The following is a 24,971-nucleotide window of genomic DNA, read 5'->3' as shown; positions in this document are numbered from 1 at the left end:
GATCCAGGAGGCAAGTGCTTAACTTGCAGCATGCAAAGTAATGTGGTTGACTTGAAGCAGGCTTATGTGTATGTAAGGTTAACCAGATCCTTGCTCACTGGAGTTGTTCCTCGGTCCACAGCCTTTTCTCAGGAATAAGGCAAGTAAGTGTAGCCTCAAATTATAGAGCGGGGAAACTGAAAGATGAGAGGAGTTACCAGGGTACTCCCAGCAGAGGAATGACTGAGGCCCTGATGGAGTGCAGATCTGCAGATTTATGCCTCGTCCACAGCACACTGACACATCCTTACAAATCAGCTGCTGGAAGTCTGTGTCCCCATGGTGGCTGAGGAAGAAGTGCACAGCTAGAATGCTCTGTGTAAACGTAGTATATTTTATCGGTTACGATGGTGAAAGAGGGGAAAGACGTGTGTTTGGACGGTGCTGAGCATGCTCTTCTAAAGAAACTGTGGGATGCCAAATCTTGTCCTCAGTGTTTGCTCCTGCAGCAGGCATCACCTATTAAACAAGAACTGCAAACAAATTTTAATAGCTCAATTGTGAAAGAGCCTGCTAAAAAACAGGAAAATAATCTTTTTGATATGCAAGCCAAAAACATGCTAACTGAACTACAAACAACCAAAAGGTCTGCTATTAAAATTATTCTCTTTCAGAGATGGACTCGGCAGCTTTTTTTCCCTAAGATGGCCAGAACATCCTGCAAACATAAAGCAGGAGGAAAAACAAGCCTTACATGGACATTCCTTTTTCCTCTGAGAAGATCTGCCCTCCAGTTCTTAGTGCACCTCATTGCAGTAGTCAATTTTTATTTTACCAGCTCACAGAATGGGACAGAAAGGAACTTTTAAAAATGCACACTGAATGCACCAACAGAGCACAACAGTTTATTTTTAGGGACAGAAGAACCATAGGCCATTCACTTTGTGCAGTGTCAATTGGAAGTGTGTACTAAAAGGCTAACGACATTTGATTTCTATTGTTAAAGAAGAGTAGGTGTGTATGATGTGCAACTCCAGAGGGTGGTGGCAAACAGAATTGCTAAATGCTTTTGTGCTCGGTAAATACCAGGCTGTGCAGGAGCTGGTGAGGATTCTGGCCACAATCCCGCTTGACACGTATGCTCTGCTCCCTTCTCAGATATTGAGGTGCTGTTGCAGAGCTCAGTACAGAGGACGCTGTGGAGCCTTACCAAACTGCACAGTTGCGAGAGATCAGTGGTGGGGTGGCATAAAGTCTTCCCACTTAGTGTGCTGGACAGCTGGTTGCACCGGTCACTTGATGTAGCCAACATATGGTACTGTGGTTATGGTTTTTCAGCTGAACGTGCGTTGTGTCTCAGGTCTAGTTGGGCAGAGGCCATCCTGCCACAGTCTGTGTACTGGCTTCTATCGGGGTTATCACAAACCCTGTTATGAAAAATGAGCTAAAAAGACCCTTATCTCAAAGGGCTTCCAGCCCAAGGAAATGTTATATACAGCTTGTTGTTGATATGCTTGTTCAACAGGTTAAATCAGTTGTACGCACAGCAAGGTATTACTAGCTGTGGGGACTCCTCCTCAGACAGTAGTGCCATAGGAGGGGAGGGAGGAGAAGAAGAGGTGATTCTTTTTTTTTTTTTTTTTTTTTAAAAAAAAAAAAAAAGTTAATTTGACTGCTGACTGCAAAGACAAATAAATGGATTTATTCTTTCACTAAATCAAAGGAGGCTACAAATCAAGCTTGTTTAGAAGTGGAAGAGTTTTCCAAGAACATAACTAATGTAAAAGCCTCTTAAATCAAAAAGCAATCCAAAGAGGGGTTGCAGGAGTGCAGTCTTGCAGTTGCTCGCAGCTGTCCTTCCTGCACACGCTATTGACATGGTCGGTAAGTTTCACAGCCATGTCCAAGCTCATTGTGCTTGAGGGGGAAGGTGTGAGCCTGTCCTACAGGCTCCAGCCAGTGCTGCAGCTGGAGCTGCACCTTGAGGCAGTGCTGGTGCTGCATTCAGGGTGGGAGAGACCTGTGCGGGGCTGTATGTGAGAGGTGTTTCCTTAAAGATCCCTGCTGAGCATTGGTTGCACGCCTGACCAGTAGGGTGTCTGAGTGTGCTGCCTGTCACGGAGTCCGTGCTGCAGAGCAGGCAGCAGATCTCCCTCAGCATGTCCTGGGAGGCACAGGGGGCCCAGGGCTGAGTGCCATGGAGCCACTCAGTTGTGGGGTGAGGGTGGAGGCCCCAGTGATGTTGGTCAGGGCTGTTAGAACCAAGGAGCCTCCCCATGCTGCCAGGCACGTCCCCGCACCCTGCAAAGGCATCAGTATTGGATGTTGTCACTGCAGCGCATCCCTAAGGGACATGAGGCCTGGGTGGGGACAGGGGCAGGGGAAGGGCTCTCCACTACAGGAGAGGAGGCCGCTGGGCAGCGTGTGGGGTAGCTCAGGCTGTCCGTGAGGAGGACAGGAAGATGTCTGGGTGCTGGGGAGAGGTTCACCACCTCCGGGTGGGGCGCGGAGGAAAATCTGTCTTGGTGAATCCCAAGTCCCTCCTGCAGTCCAGGATTTCTGCAGGGGAGTATCAGGTATTCCGCATCAGGTACAATGGACAAGCACTCCTGCATGCCACTGGTGATGAAAGCAGGTTGAGAGAGAAATTTGAGAAGATTTTGGAAAGACAATGAAACTTAAAAGGAGCGGAATGAAAAAAGTACCAATCATCACCCATTGCTGTATGCTAAAATTAAAAGCCTTAGGGATTTTGCATCAGCTAATGCATAACAGACCGTGAAATAAAACTACAGCATTGGTGGTTTTGTTTTTAAAGACTTGATCATAAGGTTATTTTTCAAAAATACCAAAGGCTTTTTGTTTCTGAAAAACATATGTAATTTCCAAGGGCAGTGTGAGTTGTGTGAATTTAACTACCTGTCTCTTACAGTACCACTTGCACATTTCCAAGACATCTTAGAAGCCAAGCTGCTATCAGTTGGCAGTGCTGTTTGAATAGGCAGGCTGAGGACCAAGGGACTGTAGTACTAGAGTCTCAAATTGTTTAAATTGACTTTGGTGGCACAGTGCCAGCTGTCACCAGCTGAGAATCTGGACAGAACAACTTGTCCAAGGTGACCTCACACAGCAAAGCAGTGGATTAAACTCGGGTCTGCAGAATCTCACTTCAGGGTAAATAAGGAATGCATATCGCATCTTGAAGGGTCCTGCACTTCTTAAAGCCTTATAAAGAAAGGAGTGTGTCAAACTCTTGATTCTGGTATGATTTAGAGTATCTCCTTTTTGTGCCAGCATCTCTGGTTAAAAATAGAAACTTTTTAGGGAATTATTTATTTCCCTGAAAACAGTGTGGGAAGTTCCAGTTTGGGATTTTACTACAAAGATCCTCTTCTTCTACAAGAGTGGTTGCCCGAATTGAGCTGGGCCAGGCTCATCTCTCAGGCTGAGATACTGCTGCACTGCTCACAGTTGGTTCCTGCATGTGCTTTGCATCTATCTGCCTTTTGTGTCTGCCTCATTTTGCACGTAGGGAACCATTCCCAAGGTGAAAAAGAGCAAGAATGTAGAGAGCCATTTGGGCAGGGAGTGTCCATTCACATCACCCCCTTGCAGGGGATAGGCAGCCTTTTTGTTGGTCTGCAAATGAAACTCTGCAAACCTCAGTCAAGGCTTGGTGCAGAAAACTTCCTAAGAAGTTTCTGAAAGGTTAATGTTACTATCACCCTGTGATAGTAACTATCACCCATCTCAAGGCTAGTCTAAAATCTACTGAAATCAATGATGGTGTTCTCTTGATTTCAAAGGTGACAAAGATTGTATTGAGTCCTCACTTGTTTTTGGTGTGAAGTTTTCAGAATTCTTTTTTTCAAGGATTGACACATTTTTTGTTCTCTGCTTTCCATGTTTCTGAATATTTAGATGGCATCAGAGACTATTATCTTTCTTGTGCTGTTTTCTCATTGGTGGAAGGGGAAAGATCAGAAAAGACAGGGCTGATCTAGCTTTTGCTATCTGGAGACCTTATTCCTTAAGGTCTGTTTGGTTAGACTTTCATGAGTGGGTTGCCACACACCTCTACACCATCATATCATTTTCTTCTCCATCCCTTGTTCAGAGACTCCTGAGGTGGTTACAAGTCTGTGCTGGACCCGTACCACTCATTCCCAGATGGGAATCTGACTTCTGATGCCCTCCATGCCCCTGCGGTGGGGCAGAGGGAGCGTGGCTCCCAGCTCAGGCATAGTACTCCCTGGGAGTATGCTCTGAGTTGTATGCCTTGGTGAAAGACCTGACCGGTGTGCTCAACAGCAGAACACTTGTGATTGAGTCTGATCAGAAGATTAAATCTTCTAAAGTGTGACTTACCAGTGTTGAGTGATAAACATATGTGTTAGTTCTGTTAAGCCAGTGAAGTTGCCTAAAATATGGATATTAATTATGACTGTGTGTCTTCCTGTGCATTACCAGGACTCCTCAGAAAAGAGCTGAAAGTAGTGTTCCCAAAATTGCAGAGGGGTTTTCCTAGTTTGTATCTAGACAAGCCGTCATGAGAATTTACAGGGTGCTCCCTCATAGTTTCTAGAGATTAATTTCCTTTTTTTTTTCTCCCAACCTTTGAATAGTTTTTCAATAAACAATATATTAGTATGAAAGTGGGAGAGAGAATAAGAGGACTGCAATAAAATGCAGGGTCTGCAAGCAGAGATGCACAGGACTTAACGGCTTGGTTCTTGCTGGAAGGAGTCCTGCAGTTGATTTCCCGATGTGGAAAGTGACCCTGATGGCACAGATCAGAAACAAGCCAGCTGTGTCCTCCCTGCCCTGTTTACAAGGATTAGCACACACATCCTCCCCAGGTGTGGGAGGCAGCTAGCACCCCTGTGCTAAGATGAACTTGAACTTGACAGCCAGGTTTGCCTGCAGGAATGAGGACTGACTAGCTCTTAGCTGGGGGAGGAAAAAGGGGCAACCTGAGATAGCTCAGTGGTGACACCTGTTGACTGGGAGGATGGCAGTACTGGTGGTCTGTACCAGTGCTTCTGACCATGACCTAGCTGCCTGCAGATTCAGTTTATGCCGAAACTTATTGAATTCACAGACAAATAGAGGGCTGTACAAAGGGGAGCCCTCCTATTTTGGGAGTTTGCAGAAGGGATTCGTGTATTTTTTTCCCTCCTAAGTGAACTCTCCCTGAAAAGTATACCCTAGCAAAGGCTATATTGCAGCTAGAGAAAGCCTGCCCCTATGCTGTTAAATGCTGCTCATGTAGTTGTAGCTTGGCTCAACAAGAGCATTATTTTTCTGGTAGAACTAACATAAACCTTTCTTATTCTGTTATTTTCTTTTGCAGTGTAACTGCACCTTGAAACTGAGGTTGGCTGCATTCCAGCATGCCTCACCAATAAACTGTACAAGACTATCTTATTGGGAAAAATAAAGCTTCTTGTAGAGCTGTTGTCTAAACTTGGCCTTCTGTCCTTTTTCCCAAGTTCCTCATCAGACAAGGTGTCCCTGTAACTGTGCTGTTGTGCTCTGACACAGGCAGAAGCTTTCTGAGATCTGTAGTCTGGTACCATCTCTGGGGAGTGCTCTGGCCCCTTCTCCCTCCCCAGAAGTAAATATTTTTTGAGGGGTAAAAAGTTGTTTAGTTGTTGTAATTTCTCCTGGGACTTCAAGTCTCTCTGTCCTCCCTTGTGGGCTGTGGGATGTCTGTGGTGGCCTTCCTGTGAGCATTGGTGGGGATGTGGTGAAAACCAGAGATTTACCCTCCTGCTAGTGTCCACAGCCTGATGTTTGGTAGCATTGCAAGCCCAGGACATAATTTACACAGCATGAATGACATCTCAGGGGAAGTCCTGCATGTGGAGAATGAGAGGCTTGCACTCCAGGTTGGCATGGCAGGTCAGTGCTGTCTGCAGAGAGAGACTCTCTCCTCCCTGCTTGTGCTGACTGTTGTTGAGCTTTGCATGATGACGGAAGGAGCCTTAGCCATGGGACCAGTGTCCCTGCCCACCTCTGTTCATTGTTATGGGTGGCTTCTACCGTGGCACTTCGTCCCTTTCTTTCCTGATTACCAGATTTAATTTTAGATAGGTTTACTTACTTTTAATAAATGTAAGAAAGAGATGTCCTGGGGCTTCTGTATATATTTGTGTGTAATTAAGGTAGGATTAATTGCTCAAAATTGTTTTTAAGGGACAGTTATGAGATCAGCAGACAGGAGCAATGAATAAAATGCATAATGAATACATTATGTTATAAATAATGGACACAGCCAGTGCACAGGCATCCCTGAAAGGTAATAGCTCTTTCAATATTTAATTAAGGAGGTGCCATAGGGAAAATGCTATATATCACTAAGGTAATTTTCAGCCTGGCTTAGTGACACATAGATTAGTCTGAATGAGAAACCTGCATGCAGCTGGGACCCCAAGTAGTCATGGTTGATGGTGTTCATAGGGAGATATTTGTTGGCTGAAGAACTGGCAAGAAGGGATAATGTTGAGGGCTAATGAGAGAGGAGATGCTGATAGCAACTGGAAGATATATTGGAACTAGTGCTTTGTTCCTTTTTTTTTTTTTTTTTTTTAAATTGAGTTACTGATCTAGTAGCACATGAAGCCTTGTGCTTGGGTCTGCTCTGTGGAAGAACCAGGTTTTCCAAGAGGACTCTGACAGTGATTCTCTCTGGCTCCTGGAGGCTGTTTGCTTGCAACTAGCTTGTGGAGGGAGCTCCAGACCAGATTCACTTGCTGGCAAGTGGCAGCAAGGAGGGTTGAGGAAGGACCCTGAAACATCTAAAACACTGCACATGGGTTTTTATGGCCTTTCTCTGAGCTCTTTGTGCTGATTCTTTCTGTGGCTCTCCTGTGTTAATTTTTGCCCCGCATGCAGGGAATTAAATTTCACAGAGAAGGTGGCAAAGCATCAACTGTGAGGCCAGCCGGCTGCCCTTCAGCATGCTCTTATCTGTGGTAAAAGTTGAGTCTGGTGTGTATTGCCTTGCCCATCCTAAGCCCTAGCTTCGTACCTCTGTGTGTAAGTGTAGGTTCACATTTCCCATCTCCTCCATGCTGTCATTTCATTATGTTTTGCCCTGGCTCTTGCACTAGCTCTATAGCAATTTCACCTGTGCCAATGCAGCGTGTACTTAAAGGAGAGATCTTAGCGTGAGGCCTGAGTGATTTGTGATGGTTGCCAAAGCCCACTGTGTCCTCCTACACATATCTCCAGGCCTCTGCATGCCATTTCCTGCTTTGGGCTTCGTTATCTAGCTGTCAGCAAGTTATCATGTTGTATAGAGAGCTTTAAGAGAGCAAATCCAGTTCCAGTGCTGTAGAGTGGAGCTAAATGAGCTGATGTATTCTCTGGGGCTGAGACCTCATCTCCATGTTGTGAAGTGCCTAGGATGATTCCAGAAGTATATAGGCAGTAAATAATAATGATTAAACAAATAACATTTCCAGATTTACGTAGCACAGTTGCAGAGAAGCACACGAGGAGGGGAGCTGTAAGGCTGGGGGAAGGGAAAAATAATCTTTTTAACATGAAAAATGTGTTTGTATTGAAATTGGACACAAAAGCTCCCTTTTTCCTCTTGCTTGTTTATTTTTTGCAAGGTCCTTTTTTTCTTTATCTTTTGTGGAGAAAAGCATGAAAAGCATTTTTTCCTGATAGCTGCCCTATCATCAGAGCATCCTGATGTTTGGTTATCAGACTGGGAGCCAGGGCTCATGACTTATTCCCCCCCCACACTTTTTTTTTTTTTTTTTTCCCCTACTGAAGGAGCTGGTTTCTTTTTGGTGCTTGCAGCATGCAGCTCACTGGAGGGGCCACAGCAGGCCTGCTCCGTTGGTGCAAGGGTCCCTTCCCCCCAAGGAACAGGCTCTGCTCCTGCTCTCTGCATCTTTCTGGTCTGTCAGATGGGGAGGTGCTGTGCCAGATTTGACTGCTGCACAAGGCCTGAGCGGGCACCTGAACTTCAGGGTGAATTCAGTGCTGATTGTGCAAGCAGAGCTGCTATGGTGACACTTCTGGTATAGTCCAGAATTAAAGTGGGGAAAAAGTCATCCTTTCTTCTCTTTTCTCTCTCTCTCTCTCTCTCTTTTTTTTTTTTTTTGAAGAGTTGCAACTTTCTCCACCCAGTGTGTCTTTATTACATTTTCAGACTAAATTTTAGTTCTACAGAGTTATATTTAGCTAAAAGTGTAAAAGAGGAACAGACAAACCAAAATCAAGTTCTTTATTCCAAGTCAACTAATACATTTCACCTCACCCCAAACTGTCTTTCCTCCCACTGTGTCAGATACGAATTAGGTAAGAAATATGTAAATATGGAGGAGGAAGTGTTCATCTCCTAAAGAAACAAAAATAAATCCCCCAAAACTGCCATCTATTTGCCCTTGTCATATAGGCTTGGAATACAACTGATTTTCCACTGCTTTTAAAAGATATGTCTCCTCCAGATAATTACACTCTCACTGTGTGACATTGTCCAAGTCTTCCAAGAAAAAAGGATCTGTTTGATAGTGAGGCTCCCAATTACTGCTTTTTCAACCATGCAAGGCTTTGATTTCTAGGTTCAAGCAGCCACACAGTCTTGGAACTGTATAAAACGTAGCACTGATGGGAAATCAATTTTAGGTTATTTTTAATTCATTATTGCTAATTTTTCCCTGCTGCCTACTCTGAATGAAGAAAACCATGATGCACAGCTTAATTGATACAGCAGTCAGGGTTGACTTGGATGACTTGTGGTGTAACCACCCATAAAGTAACACCAGTAAAATGTACTACTGCTGTGATTCTTGCCCTTTGTTTCTTTGTTTGTGCTCTGAAGTCGTAGGGACCTTTTATTCTGGCTTCACTGGGCTTTGCGTGGAGCCCATGTTTTGGACAGTGGCCTGGGAAGATTCTGAACAGTGCTCTTGGCTTGCCAGCAGCAGGGAGAGTTGGTAAATTGAGTCAAGAAGGTTACTGACACAAGAAGGGATTTGGTGGGAGTTTTAGTGAAATGCAGAAGAAAGGAGTCAGCGGGGAGTCTGACTGCATTTTAGCATTCTCTGGTGTGTGCCTTGCAGGGAGCAGGTAAAGGAGCATGGCTGGGAGGGAGCATGGGCCAGAGGAGAGAACTGCTCAGAGGTTATGTTGGCAGTGGAGATTTAATGCCTGTCTTCCTTATGTGTTTTTCCTTCCTAAAATCTTCTTGTCTTTTTATTGGGGAAGAAAAAGTTCTGGCCTCTGCAGCAGGGCAATGCAGATGCTGCTGCTTTATCTACCCCTATCATTCATCCCTACGTCAGCCAGAGAAGCAGTGGGAAGCAAACAGTGTGTGTTGCTGGCTGGTATTCGGGCATTGTACCAGTTTTGGAATGTCTCAGGGTAGAAGAAACAGGCACCAGCTCTGTCAAGAAAGATGTACTGTGCTGGGGTGCAGCAGAAATCATGCCTGGCAGTCAGTAGCTGCCAAACAGCGGAGATAATATCACCAGTGTTCAGGCCCTGCATTTGTAAAAGGTGAAATGTTAATGAAATGAAAGGGCTGGCAGAAGAGTTACAATACCCAAGAGAAATGAAACTAATGGAGAATCAGACTAAAAATACGCAGCACTGCTGTATAGATCAACGGAAAACTGTCACCTTGAGTGTCATGTGTGGCTTCAGTGGGGGCAGAGAGGAAAGTCCAAAGAAAAATAATGAAAATGATTAGGGGCATGAAAAGATTATCATAAGAAGAAAAAAGAGTATTTAGTCTGTAGAGGATTTGAATCACACGAGATGTGAAGGGAAATTTTACAAGTGGTATTTTTTAAGTGCTCAGCTGTTTCTTTTGTACTGAGATGTAAGGCAAGAAGAAGGGAATGGCTAATTTAATGGTCAAACTGATAGAATAATAAAGACAAATTTCTGCATGAACTGTGCAATGAACACTCAGGGCAACGTAGGGTAATCTGATATGTTGTGACAATCTTTGGCATGAGACAGCAAACAAGAAGCTTCATCATCAGTTATCATGCATAAAACTAACATTGTTGAGAGGATGGTGAATCAGCACCTGCAGAAATCTTCAGGTTCTTGTGAATCTGCACACTGCCCAGAGGATGAGTGCTGCACCCCTCTGACATCCCTCCCAGCTGAGCAAGCTCCGGTCCTCATGGCTTCCACAGCTGTGACAAGGAGTGCTACCGCTCTGGAGGGAAAAGAAGGAGACTTGTTTATACCCATTTAATTAGTGAACATGAGAGAATGCAGTAAAACTGCAGGTGTGCGTTGTGCAGCATCTAGGTTTCAGTCTGGTCTCCAGATTATGGCAATGCCTTCCACAGTCTTACTGCCTATGCTATGATTGTCTTTAATTATTGCGTCCCCACTGTTCATTTTACCTTTGGTTTTCCCATTTAGGAGCAGATTTTGGTGGTATTTGTCTTTAAATGGTGCAGTAAACAGTAGATTTCATCTCTTGCAGATGCTTGTCCATCGTCTGAGCTTTGCTATGTAAAGCACTGAAGGTAATCCTATATCACAGAATGGTTTGGGTTGGAAAAAACGTTAAAGACCACTCGGTTCCACCCCCCCGCCATGGGCAGGGACACCTCCCACCATACCAGGCTGCTCAAAGCCCCATCCAGCCTGGCCTTGAACACCTCCAGAGATGGGGTATCCGCAGCTCTGGGCAACCTGTTCAAGTGCCTCTCCACCCTCTGAGTAAAGAATTTCCTCTTAACATCTAATCTAAATCTCCCCTTGTTTAGTTTAAAAATGTTTCCCCTTGTCCTATTGCCATCTGCCTGAGCTGCTTGTGCTTCCCAGCTAGGTTGGATGTGAAGGTGTGGAAGAGGTTGGTCTGAGGTAAACCACAGGATGAAACACAGGATGAAGGATTAAAGGATGGGCAAGCTTCGCTCTCCAGCAGCCTGACGCTGACCTTGCTGATGGGCAGGGCAGGTGCTACAGAGGAGTTCCCCCGTGTTTCCAAAGTGTCCCCCCAGCAGGACACTTGTGCCAGATGGCGTGCTTTGCATGGACCTTCTCCATCTGCCTGCAACTGCAGAAAACCTTGAAGTTTTCTTTGCCTCCAAGACGGGAATAGAGGGAGACTTGAGCAGAGTGCATGTGGAAATCTCATTTTCAGACAATAGATAACTTTCCTGAGTTAAAATAAGCGTGAAGTTACATTTTTTGCCATTCTTCCCACTGCTGTAGTAGCTGTGGAGTTGTCACCTGGCCTTCAGAGTGTGCTCAGCCTAATGGCCTGCAGCTGAGCTGTGTTGAGTGTGCCGCTTTCCAGCTGCTGCTTGTGGGCTCCACAGCGGCTGGGAGGGCCAGAAGCTGCTTTGGGGGGCATGTAGGCTCCCGTGTACTCTGCTAGTACCAGCTGCCGAGCCTCTGCCCGGAGCCCACCCAGGCAGGCCTGAGAGAGGAGGCTGTGTGGTGCCGGGGCCAGTGCCTGTGGTTTTCCCAGGTGGGTTCTGCTCCTCTGAGGGTGCAAACACAATGCTTTGCTAATACCATGTGGTGTGTTGGGACTGAAACAGGTCTTTGGGTGTGGAGAGTTAGCACATCTGGTGTCTGTGAGGGTGTCTTCTTGCTGGAGGAGAGGAGGATTGGTTTGCACAAAGAGCCTCGCTGGGGCAGCTGCTGGTAGGGGAAAAGCCAGACTGCTGGTTCCCCCCAGCAGCCCCGACACCAGGCTGGATCTCTAACTTCAGTTGTGTTTATCTCTGCAACAAAGAGCAAGAGGCATTTGGGATATAAGTGCATCTGGGAGTTTTGTGGGTACTCTTCTGCTAGTGGTTATGTACAGACATGTTGCTGCAGGGGTTGAGAGTTTTGACCCTGGTTCTGCCCCTTTTTGGCTGTGTTCAGGAGCTTAGGTTTGGGTGTTGTTGCCTTGTCTGACAGCAGAAAGGTGAAGTTGTTTGGGGTGGGGGGCACTGTCTCCCCTCAAGCTCTACAGCCCTGCCTAAAGGAGCAACGAGGGCGGAAAAGGCTGGAGAGCAACATTGCAGAGCAGTGACTGATGCTTTGCCTGGCATGGGGACATCTGCATGCCGTTCCCTGCTCCACGTGAAACAAAATCGTCTCTCCCACAGAGCAGCGTTTGTGGGGGAATCTTCTGGTTGCAGGGGGTAGCCCTGTCCCATGCAAGGGGGATGGTCACAGTGCATTCCTGCCCATGTTGCTCGGGGGGGGTGCAGCTGCTGCTCCAGGCATGCAGTGATGGCTGTGGTGCTGCCATGTTCTTCCTCAGCATCTGCCTGTGCCTTAACAGAGGATTTCACCATCCAAATGAGTGTATCCTGCAGGACCCCCAGGAGCTCTTCCTGGCATGCTGGCCTATGAGTGGCCACCTCCCTTTGTGCTGTGTGGCCAGCAGTGTGATCTTACAGGGCAAGCTGCTTCTCCGCTCTGCACCTTCCTTGCCTTGTGGCCTGCCATCTGGCTAGGCCTTCCGTGCAGGGTCCTGGTGTATTTATTGTGTGCCTGTAACTTCTCTGTGGCCTCTGTGCTCTGCTCACTCTATGCAAGTATTAATAATGATGGTGGCCTGGCCAAAGTGCCTCTCCTACCCTTTCCACCTAGACTGATACAGAAATACAGCCTTGAAATCAGATAGGGGGAACAGGCTGCTCTTCAAAGCCAGGTGTAGTTTTTTCATTTTTGCTTTTTCCCTGAGGATACTCTATTTATGGTCTTTGCTGCTGATGGTTCTGAAAGGAGAACATCCCCCAGATCAGACTGGAAAGAAAGATAATCCATTTCTGAAACGTTTATGCAATCCTGAGCTCAGATTACCCTGTGAAAATCCGTGGCAGATCTGTCGCGCTGGGGAGACGAGACATGGGGATGTGGGCTGGCTGGGTGCTCACCTGCCGGGGCCAGCAGGCAGCTGGATCTTCCAGGTGTTTTCTTCTCCAGAAATATTTCCCTGTTGTATTCCCTGTAGGGAAACTTCAGGGGGAGGGAGATAATTCAGCTGGTTCAAAAAACAAACAAACAAAAACAACAAAAACTTCAAAAAACGGAAACTGCCACCATCCAAACAATAGATAAAAGGGACAGACAAGAGAGGAGGGAGGGCAAACATATTCCAGCAAAGCTGTGATGTTTTTGGCTTCAGCCATCAGGACCTAGCAGTTTGCATAGAAAGTAGTTTATTGTCAGTGAGAGATGAGGATACCTGCCAACACTGCGAAGCAACACTGCGAAGCCATTGGCAGTAATGCATTGTGCTCCTAAAAGGCTATGGTGACAGATCTGTCCCTTTGTCAGTTTGGCTGGCCAGCCACTGCTCTGTCAGCTCCTCGCTGCCTACCAGCACCTTTCATCTCCACTGTGCTTCTGTGCCCCGGCATTGGTGCTGAGCCGCAGCACAAATCCTGCTGTAGATCAGTTTATACGCTGGAGCTCAAAGAGTTATTCCAGCTGAACATTGTGCCTGAGTGCCTTCTAATCCTCCCATTAACCTAAGGCTGTCTTGTCCGCTGACTCAACCCCACTCTGAATGAGAAGTGCTATGATGCACTCAAGTAGAATTGTGTCTGTACATGAGCATGGTTCTGGAGAGCTTTTCAAGACCCTGATTTATCCCCTCATCTTCCTCTTAACTCCCTGATTTATCCCCTCACCTTCCTCTTAACTTTTTTCTTCTATTTTCCCTCTAGTTATGGGGTAACAGATATTTTTTGTGGATCAGGTGAAATGAGCACTGTTTCATGGCTGGGTCCATGCAGTGGCCTTCTGATCTGATGATGGCATTGGGGTGAGGAGTGTTTGAAAGCAGCAGCCTGGAGAGAAAGCTGCTAATAGCTCCCCTCATGTGGTGGCAGGCACTTAGAGCAGGGACTGTATGTATGCGTTAGTTGCTGGGCCTTGTGGTAGGTGTGAACTTGCAATGTGTGCTGGTCTTGCACTATGGCAGTGCTGTGTTTGAGATGGGTGCTGCTTGCATGCAGTGCCCAGCAGAGTAGCATCGGCACCTCCTTCCATCTAGAGACCCTCACTGCTACTGGACCAGAAGTAATTAACGCCCCTAATGAGGGGGACAACTGTGCTCATTTTTATGGCAGTAAAAGGACAATGCTCTCTATGGGAGCATTGGTGAAACCTGCGTGAACATGTTCTTTGCTGGGGACCAAGTGGCTGCAGGTGAGCTGGGAACCTTTGCTGCTGCAGGGGCCCACAGCCTGCACCACATCACTTTGCCCCTGCCAAGGTCCAGCTGTACTTCTGGCCTGATGAGGTCCCGTGACTCGATGCTGAGAGCTGAGACACCTCTGTGATCAGCGCCTAACGGAGGAGCACTGGCGTGCTGTGCCACATTATAACATGGTGCTCTTCGTGCTGAAAAATGCCAATGAGGATGTGCCTGGTTGTGTTTCTGCAGCCCTGGAAGCAGTGAACGGCAGGCAGAGCCATCTGGCACAGCTTAAGGAGCTCTGGAGTTCCCACGTAGAGCTTAGGGTCGGATTCTGAGCATTTTTAGAAGCTTTGAGTGACTCGATCAGTTCTTCTTTCCACTCTATTTCATTTTTATGATCATAAGTAGAGCAGATCAGCAGTCTTGCTGGAGAGCCTGTTCCCATAGGTCTGCCACCCCAGCCTGGCAGCTACAAGGGTTTGCAGCAAGCAAACACTACTGTGCTCACTGTGTTATTGGAAGAGGCAAGACCAGTGGAAGTGCACTGTCTGCGTTGTCTTACATGTATTATGAAAGGCAGTACAGGCACAAAAACAGGAACAGTGATCCGGGTGCCAGTTGTCCATGGAAATATCTCTGGGAGTAAGCAAAAATAAAGCTCTCTAGAACCTGGCTTCAGAGGCATTAATTCAAAACCTGTGTCGGATCATTGGAGTTATGGAAAATACCTTGTGGCAATGATCAGTGTTCAAAAAAAATTTCTCCCACTTTGGAATATGCCATGGAACAGAAGGTTGGGGGAAAAAATCTCTATTGTAGCAAAGCTTTTAAAGATGTCCCAGTATTATTTTATTATAAATACAGCAACTAATGCATTAATAAGAAAAATATCTAACATAGATACTGGCCTGAACAAAAAGACAATATAGCTAATGCAAGATGTTTAATAGTTTTAGCCTGAGAAATTGAAACAAATGGCTTTGACATGTTTCCCATTAAAAATCATCCAATTGTGAATAACTGTCTTCAGAAAGAAAACTATTGGCTTTCTTTTTCTAACCTTTGCTATTTGTCCTTGAAGAATTTTTGCTTACTCCTTGCTGTTTTCACAGTCCTTCTGCAGAAGATAGGATTTTTGTTCTACGTTTTGCTGGCTGTGATTTAGCATATATTGCAATCAATGGATTGGGCTCTTGTTTAGCAAAGAAGGGGCTCGGGCCCCACAACTTCTGGCAGCTGATGGGAAGCTTCATGTCAGCATAAGTTTTGCATTAGGGCAGATGAATAAAGGATTGCAAGATGCAGTCAGAAATGAGGACCCAAAAGCATGTGTTGCAAAAGATTTGCTCTCAAAGACAGTGATTGTTGTGCTGCCTGTTTGAAACTGTCCTGTAGATGAGATAGGGTGAGGTCCCTGGTTTATGGACTTTTGGGGTCAGTGGGGCACAAGTCCTGCCATGGGACAGCTGGCCTGCATAAACCTGGTGTGGCAGGAGGAAAGCTTTTGCTGGTGCAAGTTGTGGTTGTCCCCTTGAGTTTGGCTGCAGACAGATTCTGCTGCTAGTTGCAATTTGTGTGAATGCTGAATGCAGCTGTTATAAACAGGTACTGCTAAACTAATCCTCCCTCCGCCCCCCAATAACTCTCAGATGGCTTTTTCTTTTTTCTTTTTTCTTTTTTTTTTCTCTCCCCTCTCTCCCTCTTTTGGAAAAGCTTTCAGTTGGAGGCTGACAGCTGTTTAGGGCTGGGAGGAGGCGGGAGAGGTTTCTGCAGGAACCTCTGGGTCTCTGCAGTCCTTGAGGGTTCTCCTTGTACCTTTCCTCCCTGCAGCAATGTGCAGTGAAGTTCTGACCACTGGGAGAGGAGCCTCAGTGCTTTGAAAACAGCTAGCACGTGGAACCGAAGCTGCTTAGCTCAGATTACCAGAGCATGTTTATTATTAAGGAAGATGCCTGATGTTGCATTATTGGGTGCGCTCATTTTGAGAAATGCAGTCCATTTCTATCAGTGATGTTTGTGTATGTTTAACTCACAGCTTAAGCTCTCATCCATGCTCACAGACTAAACAAATAGTGAAGAACATTCTCTAAAGTTTGTAAAGCACAGCAAATGGAGAATAGTGTGTTATTTATTTGTTTGTTTTGCTTAGGACACAAGGTACTTAAGGCTGCCTGTGCAATGTGTGTTTTCCCCCTTGTGACTTGGGAGCTGCCCTGACCAGGCTTTGATGTGGGCAAGACAGGAAAGTCTCAGGTTGGCCACCTCCATCTCAATCAGATGAGTTAGAAAAGAAGGGGTTGGGACCCGCAAGGAACCTTTTCTGTTATCCTTAAGCATCCTCTTAGGCATGTCCCCAAGACTTGAGTCCCACTTCCAGTGCTCTGTGATCTTTCTTCAGAGCGTCCTTCAGACTGAACAGAACTGGGAAGGGTCAAGTTTTAGTGGTGGCTTTAAGTCTCCAGCCACAGGGTGCAGACTGCAGCCTCTGTAGAGTCAAGCCTATTGTTTCTGGCTTGCTTCAAAACGTCCTATATTTTGAACAAACAACTGCATGTTCTTCCCAGTGGGCAGGATAGCCAGGCTTTGCTACAGCCTGAGCATGTTCAAGAGAAAGGTTATGGACATCATCAGTGATAGGCACTTGAAGGGTAACCTGAGTAGCAAAGTCCTTGTGAGAGAGCCCCAGTTCTGCTTGGCAGAAGGGTGGATGGGTGTGTAGAGATCTTTCACATGTTTGTTGTCAGGCTCAAGGTCTCTGCTGCAAGATGGTCGATGTAGGTGCCTGCTTGAAGTGGGTGCCTTGGCTTCTTTAAAAAAATACTTTTTTTTTTTTTTTTTTCCCTCGTTTGAATTGAGAACTATATAGGAAGCATGGAACTGATATGTGAGTATGTCCTTTCAGTTAAACAGATAGACATGACATGTCCAAGGCTGACCAGTGTTGTACTAAGAATGCCATGGAAAACAGCCATCTGTTTTTGTTGACGTTGCTAAAATAGAGCTTTGTTTCATGGCACCTTGCAAAGCTGAAGATGGGAGTAAAGCAAGGAAAGGGTCAGAAGTAATGAGGCAAAGTAATTGTATGTTACATTTGTGGGGTTACTTGTTACATATTATTTTCAGAAATCATCCTATACCTTGTAAGCCTGGCAGGAGAATGCAGAGTGAAGTGTTCAGCTGCAACCAGTCAATGAAGGTCATGGTCATGAAGCTGCTGTAGAACAACTGCAGTTTGATATACTGTGCTGCAGGTGGGAGCCAGTGGCATGGCGTGATGCGTCTTCAGGTTTATTGCACGCAAATTGGTTTTGGTACCCAGTCAGTCAACCTTTCAGTCTGTCTCTTGCCCAGCTGTAATTGCATACACTTGGTTCTCAATATCTGCTCTTCAGTTCTTTGTGGCTTCTCTGCAGCAAAGTCCTGATGCCAGCTTCATTCATCTTTTGCTGGAGTTGAAGACATGTTTCTCTAGTCTCCCCATTTTACTACTCTGCTACTTGCCTTCCAGGTAGTGATTCTTGTTTCATTGGCTGATGGCCTAGGAATAGGCTTCTGGGATTGGTTTTTAGTATTCTCAGCAGCAATTGTCTGTAGTGCTGAAAATGTTTGATGGCGTGCAGTGGTTTTGCAATCCGGTCTGGGTCCCACTAGCAAGGAAACTGGCAAGCAAAAGCAAGATGGCTGATGTTTGGAAAATGTGAAGTCATTAATGCACACATGCTTTGAGTTTGAAGGACTTTACATGCTAGGGCATAGTAGAGAGTAAACTCAGACACCCTGGTCTAAAATGGCTAACACCAGCTGGGCTGAGGTTTATCCCTTTCTCCATAAAGTACCTCCCTGATATCTGTAGGTATTACTTGACAATTTGAAGTAGGGAAGGCTTCTGAAGTGGCTTGGAGGCATGCTCTGGCCCCATACCCTGTGATCTTAGTGGTTGAAATGAGGCTGTGTTGGGTGGGAATAATGGTGCATTTGGGCTTAATAACTGTTCTGAGGGTAGATATGGCCATATTCTTGTAAAGGCATTTTTATTAGTTGTTTTCTGCTCTGTGAGCAGAACCTGAAGGAAGCTGTACACTTTACGTTTATGAATGAATGCTTCATAATGCATTGTAAAGCTGCTGGCTGGCCCATGGGGAGCAGGTTCAGGAGCCTTTCCACCGACATGGAAATTGGACATTGCAGTGGACACAAGATATTGAAATGGGTCCCTATGGACCAGTTTGGTCAAAGTAGCTGTTCCAACCTTTATTACAAGGCATAATTTTAAACAGTGATTGATCCTGCACCTCAGTACCCTCTCCCTTGCAGTCTCCCTCTCCTGTTCCCTGGCATGGTGCAAGTTGCTGAGCTGTGTCTCTGCAGGCACAAGAAGCCATGTGCTCTGTGCATGCAGAGCTTTCCTAGCACCTGCTGAGCACATTATTGATAACAGAGAAGCCTACCTGTCTTCTGTGTCAAAGCCTGCCTCTCTTAGGCCTCATTCAGCAGCCAGCTTGATCTCAATCCTAAGCAGAAGTGGCAGAAGTGTTTTCTCACCATGTGCAAAATTCAGTAGACTTTTGCAAGTACTGTGGTACTGAAGAGCAGTGAGATGCCTGCAGAGCTAATGAACTGTGTAGGTGTTCATGTTTTTTTTTTTTTTTTTTTTTTGTCCAGGCAGCAGTGGATGATACTTCAATTTTAAACTGATTTTGCACTTAAAAACTCCTTGTGAGATTTTAGACGCACTTTTACTATGATGTGTGCGTCTAGTAAGTGAAGTTGTGCGTTTAATAAGTGAAGTTGTGTAGGAATGGACCTGACTCCTTGTGGTGGTTTTACTCAGGTGGGCCACCGAGTTCTGCCATGGCCGCTCTCTCAATCCCCCTTCTCAAAGGGGAAGGGGGAGAAAATATGACACAAAGGGCTCAAGGGTTGAGATAAGGATGGGGAGATCGCTCAACAATTATCATAATGGGCAAAAGAGACTCAGAGTAGGGAGATTTATTGCCCATGAGCCTTATTGCCCATTACTAACAAGCTAGAGAAGTGAGAAACAAAAGAAAGAAACCAAAGATGCCTTCTCCCCATCCACCCTCTTCCACCTCCTCCCTCGAGCAGTGCAGGGGAATGGGGGTTATGGTCAGTCTATAGCACTTTTTCTCCGCTGCTCCTTCTCAGAGCTCCTGCTCTTTCCCTGCCCCAACATGGGGTTCCTCTCACAGGATGCCGTCCTTCCCAAACTGATCCTGTGTGGGCTTCCCACAGGCAGCAATTCTTCAAGAACTGCTCCAGATATGGGTCTGTACCATGGGGTACATCCCTCAGGAGCAAACTTCTCCACAGGTGGCAGCTCCCCCCAGACCCCTTGATCCTGCGTGGGCTCCTCTCCACGGGCTACAGCTCCAGCCCAGAATCTGCTCCAGCGGGGGTCTTCCACAGGCAGCAGCCTCCTCCTGTGCAGGTCCACCTGCTCCGCCATGGTCTCCTCCACAGGCTGCAGCGTGGAACCCTGCTCCACCGTGGTACTCCATGGGCTGCATGGGGACAGCCTGCTTCACCATGGGCCTCACCACAAGCCACAGGGGACTTCTGCTCTGGTGCTTGGAGCACCTCTCCCCCTCCTTCTTCACTGACCTTGGCAGCTGCAAGGCTGCTTCTCACTCCTCTCTCTCTCCTAGCTGCTGTACTGCAGCGGTTTTTTCCCTGTCTTAAACATGCTCTCACAGAGGCGCAAAAAATATTGCTTATTGGCCTGCATCTGGCCAGGGCGGAGCCTTTATCTAACATGGGGCAGCTTCTGGATTCTTCTTGCAGAAGCCACCCCTATGGCCCCCTGCTACCAAAACCTTGCCATACACTCCACATACAATACACTACACTCCTTGTGTTTTGGGGACTTGCTGGGATGTAGAGCTAACAGCAGCATACCTTTCCAGTGGGGTTTGAAATGCCACTGTTTTTAATGCAAGGGGCACTGAGTCTAAAATGCAAATATTTTGGGTGCTCTAAACATTTAGGAACAGAATCATGAGTCACCTTTCCTGTGCGGTCTCATATTTGCTGTTTTTTGTTTGTTTGTTGTAGGTTATGATGCTTTGAGCTATTCTGTGGAAATCGATGACAAATGGAGTGGGAGACAGCTACTGCAAGCAAATGAGGACAACACGACTGAGGTCCCAGAGGATGGGGGGCAGCTCTATGTCAGAAATTGCACTGAGCCAGGTAGGAATGAAAGTTGCTTCCAGCCCCTCGGTCTTACGGTTGGCTTTCTTGCTTCCAGATGTCTGTACTAGTTTCACCTATACTGCCAAACACTTTTCCTTATTTTTAGGTCTATAAACATCCTTGTTGTTTTCCTTGTATATATGCACCATATAGATCTTGTACCCCCCTCTGTGGGTGGGGGTAAGAAGAGGGCCTGCTGTCAGCTAGTGTACAAGACAACATTTAACATATGCTGACAGTCAGATCTTGAGACTTGTGCAAAAAGCTTCAGTGCTGAGATCTGAAGAGGAATGCCATCTGTGTTTATTGCATAAACACTACATGCAGTTTTTGCGGTGGGATTTACATAATGAATATATGTTTATATGTGTTAGTAGGAGTATTATTTGTGATATTAGTATGTAGTCATATCTTTAGTACTTGTAGTTCCAGCAAGTAGTGGACCCAAACAAATTTAGTTTGTAGATTAAAGTTTCACAGTTGAAATTCCATGCTGATTAGCTGATGTGAAATAGAGCTTAGATCATAATATAGCTTTTTCCTCAGAGAATGACATTACCAGGGTACTCCTCATCTCTATGACTCCCATTTTTATGAAACTCATAGGAACTTGATGGCATTGAAACTCTACGGCTCTGCTACACTTGGTTGAAGTCGGCTGACTTATTCAGAAGCTTTTTGAGGAGGTGGCCACATGCATGTATAGTCTGTATTTGTGTGCTTCATGTGTCCCACTGCCACAGGGGTCCAAATACAGCTAGAACCACAACTGGTTGGGTCAGTGGGATTATTTAACTGTAGGAGATGAGATGTGTTCTTTCAGCTTGCATTTCCTGAGCTATTTGGACCCCTTTTTTCAATGTATTTTAAGTATTCTTAAGTTCCCTTCTATTTAGAGGCAATTTTCTTTTCCCCTGATTAAAAGAAGAAATATTTTGTACAGGGTTTCAAATATAAGTTTTTATATGGATGTTAGGGAAAAGAACAAGATGGGGTATCTTTTTGATTTACATCCAACTGATGGTGTTATTTTTAGTCTTATGCAAATAGAAGTCATTGTAATGTATCGCTAGTAAAAAGGGGAAGTTATATAAGCTGTTCAGTCTTTTTCCTTTTCACAGAGGAGCTTGGGCATCATTTTCTCAAAGTTCAGGTAGGGGAGGTGGAAGGGTTTTCAGGTCTTATGTGGGTTATGTGCCCCAGGAGATATTCTAATAAATACAGTTCTTGCAGCATTTCTCTGCATATATTTTTTTTTCTCCTGTAAGCCTTACTAACTTTTCTGGAGAAATGGATGATCATATTTTTTTTTTTTTTAGACAGCAGAAACTAGTACAAAAATTCTTCTTGTTCCACTCTTCGCTTATTTGCATATCTCCAGAGTAGTGCAGGTTCTGTCTTACAGCCTCACATTAATGTGTATAATAATCCCCTCCCCAAATATGTCTCACCATCCTCAGCTATTTCTACTGTATTTGCCAATTAAAAAGGACTGTGTGAAATGTGTGGGATTTTATTTGTTGTTACGGTTTTTTGTTCGAATTGTCATGGAATTACTACAGAATACATTCTCTAATGGCAAACGAGTTAGAATTACTGTAGGAAAGAAAGCAGAAGTAACAAAGTTTGGGGTCTGTGTGTTGTTTCAGTTTTCTTTTGGAACATTAGCAAATTAGTAAATCACTAAAGCTATACCGGATGGCATTCAGAAGTGTTCTAGTTGTATTGTATCGAATGGGGCAGAATTCTACTGAAGTGTCTGTGAAAGGTATCTGTTGACCCCAGTGGACTTCAAGCCACATGCAGAATGTTTCAGTTCTGTTTTTTTCAGCTAATGAAGTAAATAAAAGAAGAGCTGGTAGAAGAAATGCTGTTAATAGCTTGGAAGGTCTTCTTGTTCTGAATGTCTGTTGTGCTGTGTATGGTAACATAAAAAAGCAAAGTGTTCTTAATTGTACTTTGAGAAGAATTTCAAAATTCTCCATTTTTGCTGTGACTCAGTGATGCCAGACTTCTGAATCTTGCACAAAATGGGCCACCTGTCATGAGCCCATACAGAGTCATCCTGTTTCTCTCTTCCTGATGCAAATGAGAGAAACAGCCATTCAGTAAATTGAAACGGGACCTGACGATGGAAATGAGCTGCTGAGGTTGCTCTAGTCAAACACAGCTTTAACTGTCTGAGCAGAGTTAACATGCACTGATACTTGCAGGTTTAGACCTAGAGCGTGAGAAAGCAAGCAGATATCCTGTCTGCACTGTAAGCTGCCAAATCATAAATTAAGCATGTGGAGACAGGAAAGTGGAATTTTACCTTGTGTCATTGATTTTGGCTTTGTACTACCAATAAGAAGAGGCAAAACATTTCTGATAAAAATCCTGTTCTTAAAATAACTGCATCACTAGCTGAAAGATTTATTTTCTTGTTTTATTTTACTCATTGATTATTTGTAGTTGTCTAAATAGAAGAAAGAGAATAGAGGGTTTTGCTTGTCAGGTACTTCTTGTTAGCTGGTGTTTGTTGACACCTTTAGCTGTCCCAGTGAGCTATGTGGTTGGAGCTGGTATTAAAACTTTACTGATTCACAGAATCACAGAATTTCTAGGTTGGAAGAGACCTCAAGATCATCAAGTCCAACCTCTGACCTAACACTAACAGTCCCCACTAAACCATATCCCTAAGCTCTACATCTAAACGTCTTTTAAAGACCTCCAGGGATGGTGACTCCACCACTTCCCTGGGCAGCCCATTCCAATGTCTAACAACCCTTTTGGTAAAGAATTTCTTCCTAACATCCAACCTAAAACTCCCCTGGCGCAACTTAAGCCCATTCCCCCTCGTCCTGTCACCAGGCACGTGGGAGAACAGGCCAACCCCCACCTCGCTACAGCCTCCCTTGAGGTACCTGTAGAGAGCGATAAGGTCACCCCTGAGCCTCCTTTTCTCCAGGCTAAACAACCCCAGCTCCCTCAGCCGCTCCTCGTAAGACTTGTTCTCCAGGCCCCTCACCAGCTTCGTTGCCCTTCTCTGGACTCGCTCGAGCACCTCCATGTCCTTCTTGTAGCGAGGGGCCCAAAACTGAACACAGTACTCGAGGTGCGGCCTCACGAGAGCTGAGTACAGGGGGACGATCACCTCCCTAGCCCTGCTGGCCACACTGTTTCTTATACAGGCCAGGATGCTGTTGGCCTTCTTGGCCACCTGAGCACATTGCTGGCTCATATTCAGCCGACTATCAACTACTACTCCCAGGTCCTTCTCTGCCTGGCAGCTCTCCAACCATTCATCTCCCAGCCTGTAGCTCTGTTTGGGGTTGTTGTGCCCAAGGTGCAGGACCCGGCACTTGGCCTTGTTGAACTTCATGCAGTTGACCTCAGCCCATCGGTCCAGCCTCTCCAGATCCTCCTACAGAGCCTTCCTACCCTTGAGCAGATCGACACACGCACCTAACTTGGTGTCATCTGCAAACTTACTGAGGGTGCACTCAATGCCCTCATCGAGATCATCAATGAAGATATTGAAGAGGACCGGCCCCAGCACCGAGCCCTGGGGGACGCCACTAGTGACCGGCCTCCAACTGGATTTGACTCCATTTACCACGACTCTTTGGGCCCGGCTATCCAGCGAGTTTCTAACCCAACGAAGCGTGCGCCAGTCCAAGCCAAGAGCAGCCAGTTTCTTGAGGAGAATGCTGTGGGAAACGGTGTCAAAAGCCTTGCTGAAGTCAAGGTAGACCACATCCACAGGCTTTCCCTCATCCACCCAGCGCGTCACTTTGTCATAGAAGGAGATCAGGTTCGTCAAGCAGGACCTGCCCTTCATAAACCCATGCTGACTGGGCATGATCGCCTGCTTGCCCTGCAAGTGCTGCGTGATGACTCTCAAGATAATCTGCTCCATGAGATTAGGAGCAGATTATCATTCAATAGGATCAAAAGTTTCTTTTTAAACACTCCTTGCTGATTTGATCTCCTGGGTTCCCAATATTGTTGCTTGGCCCATATAACTCCTTCCACGTACACATAGGCTCAGCTGGGGCAGGAGAGCCGCTTATTTCCAGAGCCGATTCCTGGGTGAAAACCCTCCTTTCCTTTCCCTTCACACCCTCACTTCTCCAGAACTTTTTAACAGGGGGTAGAAAAGCATTTTTTGGCTAGTTTGCTGGCTTCTGTTTTACAATGAGAAGACCTCATCTGTTTCCAACAGTTTTTATGTGTAAAATTATAGTTAGGAGTTGGAGTGGTTCAAATCAGTGTACAATTTTGATAATAGTACTTGTTGTTAACCAAAGCTGATCGAAGGCTTGATTCAATAGCCTTTGAGGGCAGCAAAGACCTTCTTTCACTAGCTTATGTTAGTGATAGATCAGACCCTGAAGCCCAGGGTCTAGCTCTGAAGTGAAAATAGAAACCTTGTCGCATTAAGAGGTGTAGACGATTAACTGTTATGGGTCTGGTCAGATTCCAGGTACTGAACTATCACAGTCACAGATTCTCCAACAACGTAACACTCTAGTCGCATTCAATGAGAACAGTCACAGCTAGGAACACAGCAATTAAGTGCAATTTATTGCAGCAACAGTTACACAGGTTCTTTGGATTACTGTTGACAAATTCACTGGCTGCAAAAGCAAGC

The 24,971-nt window shown here is 45.7% G+C and overlaps 1 protein-coding gene across 3 annotated transcripts in view; it reads left to right on the top strand.

Moving 5' to 3' along the window:
• Positions 1-24,971, top strand: part of LOC118164978 (sodium/potassium/calcium exchanger 3-like) — a 284,302-nt gene that overhangs the window by 8,241 nt on the left and 251,090 nt on the right. For all 3 annotated transcript variants that reach the window (XM_035322825.1, XM_035322824.1, XM_035322832.1), the window contains exon 2: positions 20,195-20,332. In XM_035322825.1, the coding sequence (XP_035178716.1) occupies positions 20,195-20,332 (138 nt within the window). The remainder of the gene's footprint in view (positions 1-20,194; positions 20,333-24,971) is intronic.

This window comes from Oxyura jamaicensis, chromosome 3 (genome assembly GCF_011077185.1).
Source record: "Oxyura jamaicensis isolate SHBP4307 breed ruddy duck chromosome 3, BPBGC_Ojam_1.0, whole genome shotgun sequence".
Lineage (NCBI taxonomy): Eukaryota > Metazoa > Chordata > Aves > Anseriformes > Anatidae > Oxyura > Oxyura jamaicensis.
The sequence above is the reverse complement of the archived record's forward strand: the minus strand, read 5'-3'. Positions and strand labels throughout refer to the sequence as shown.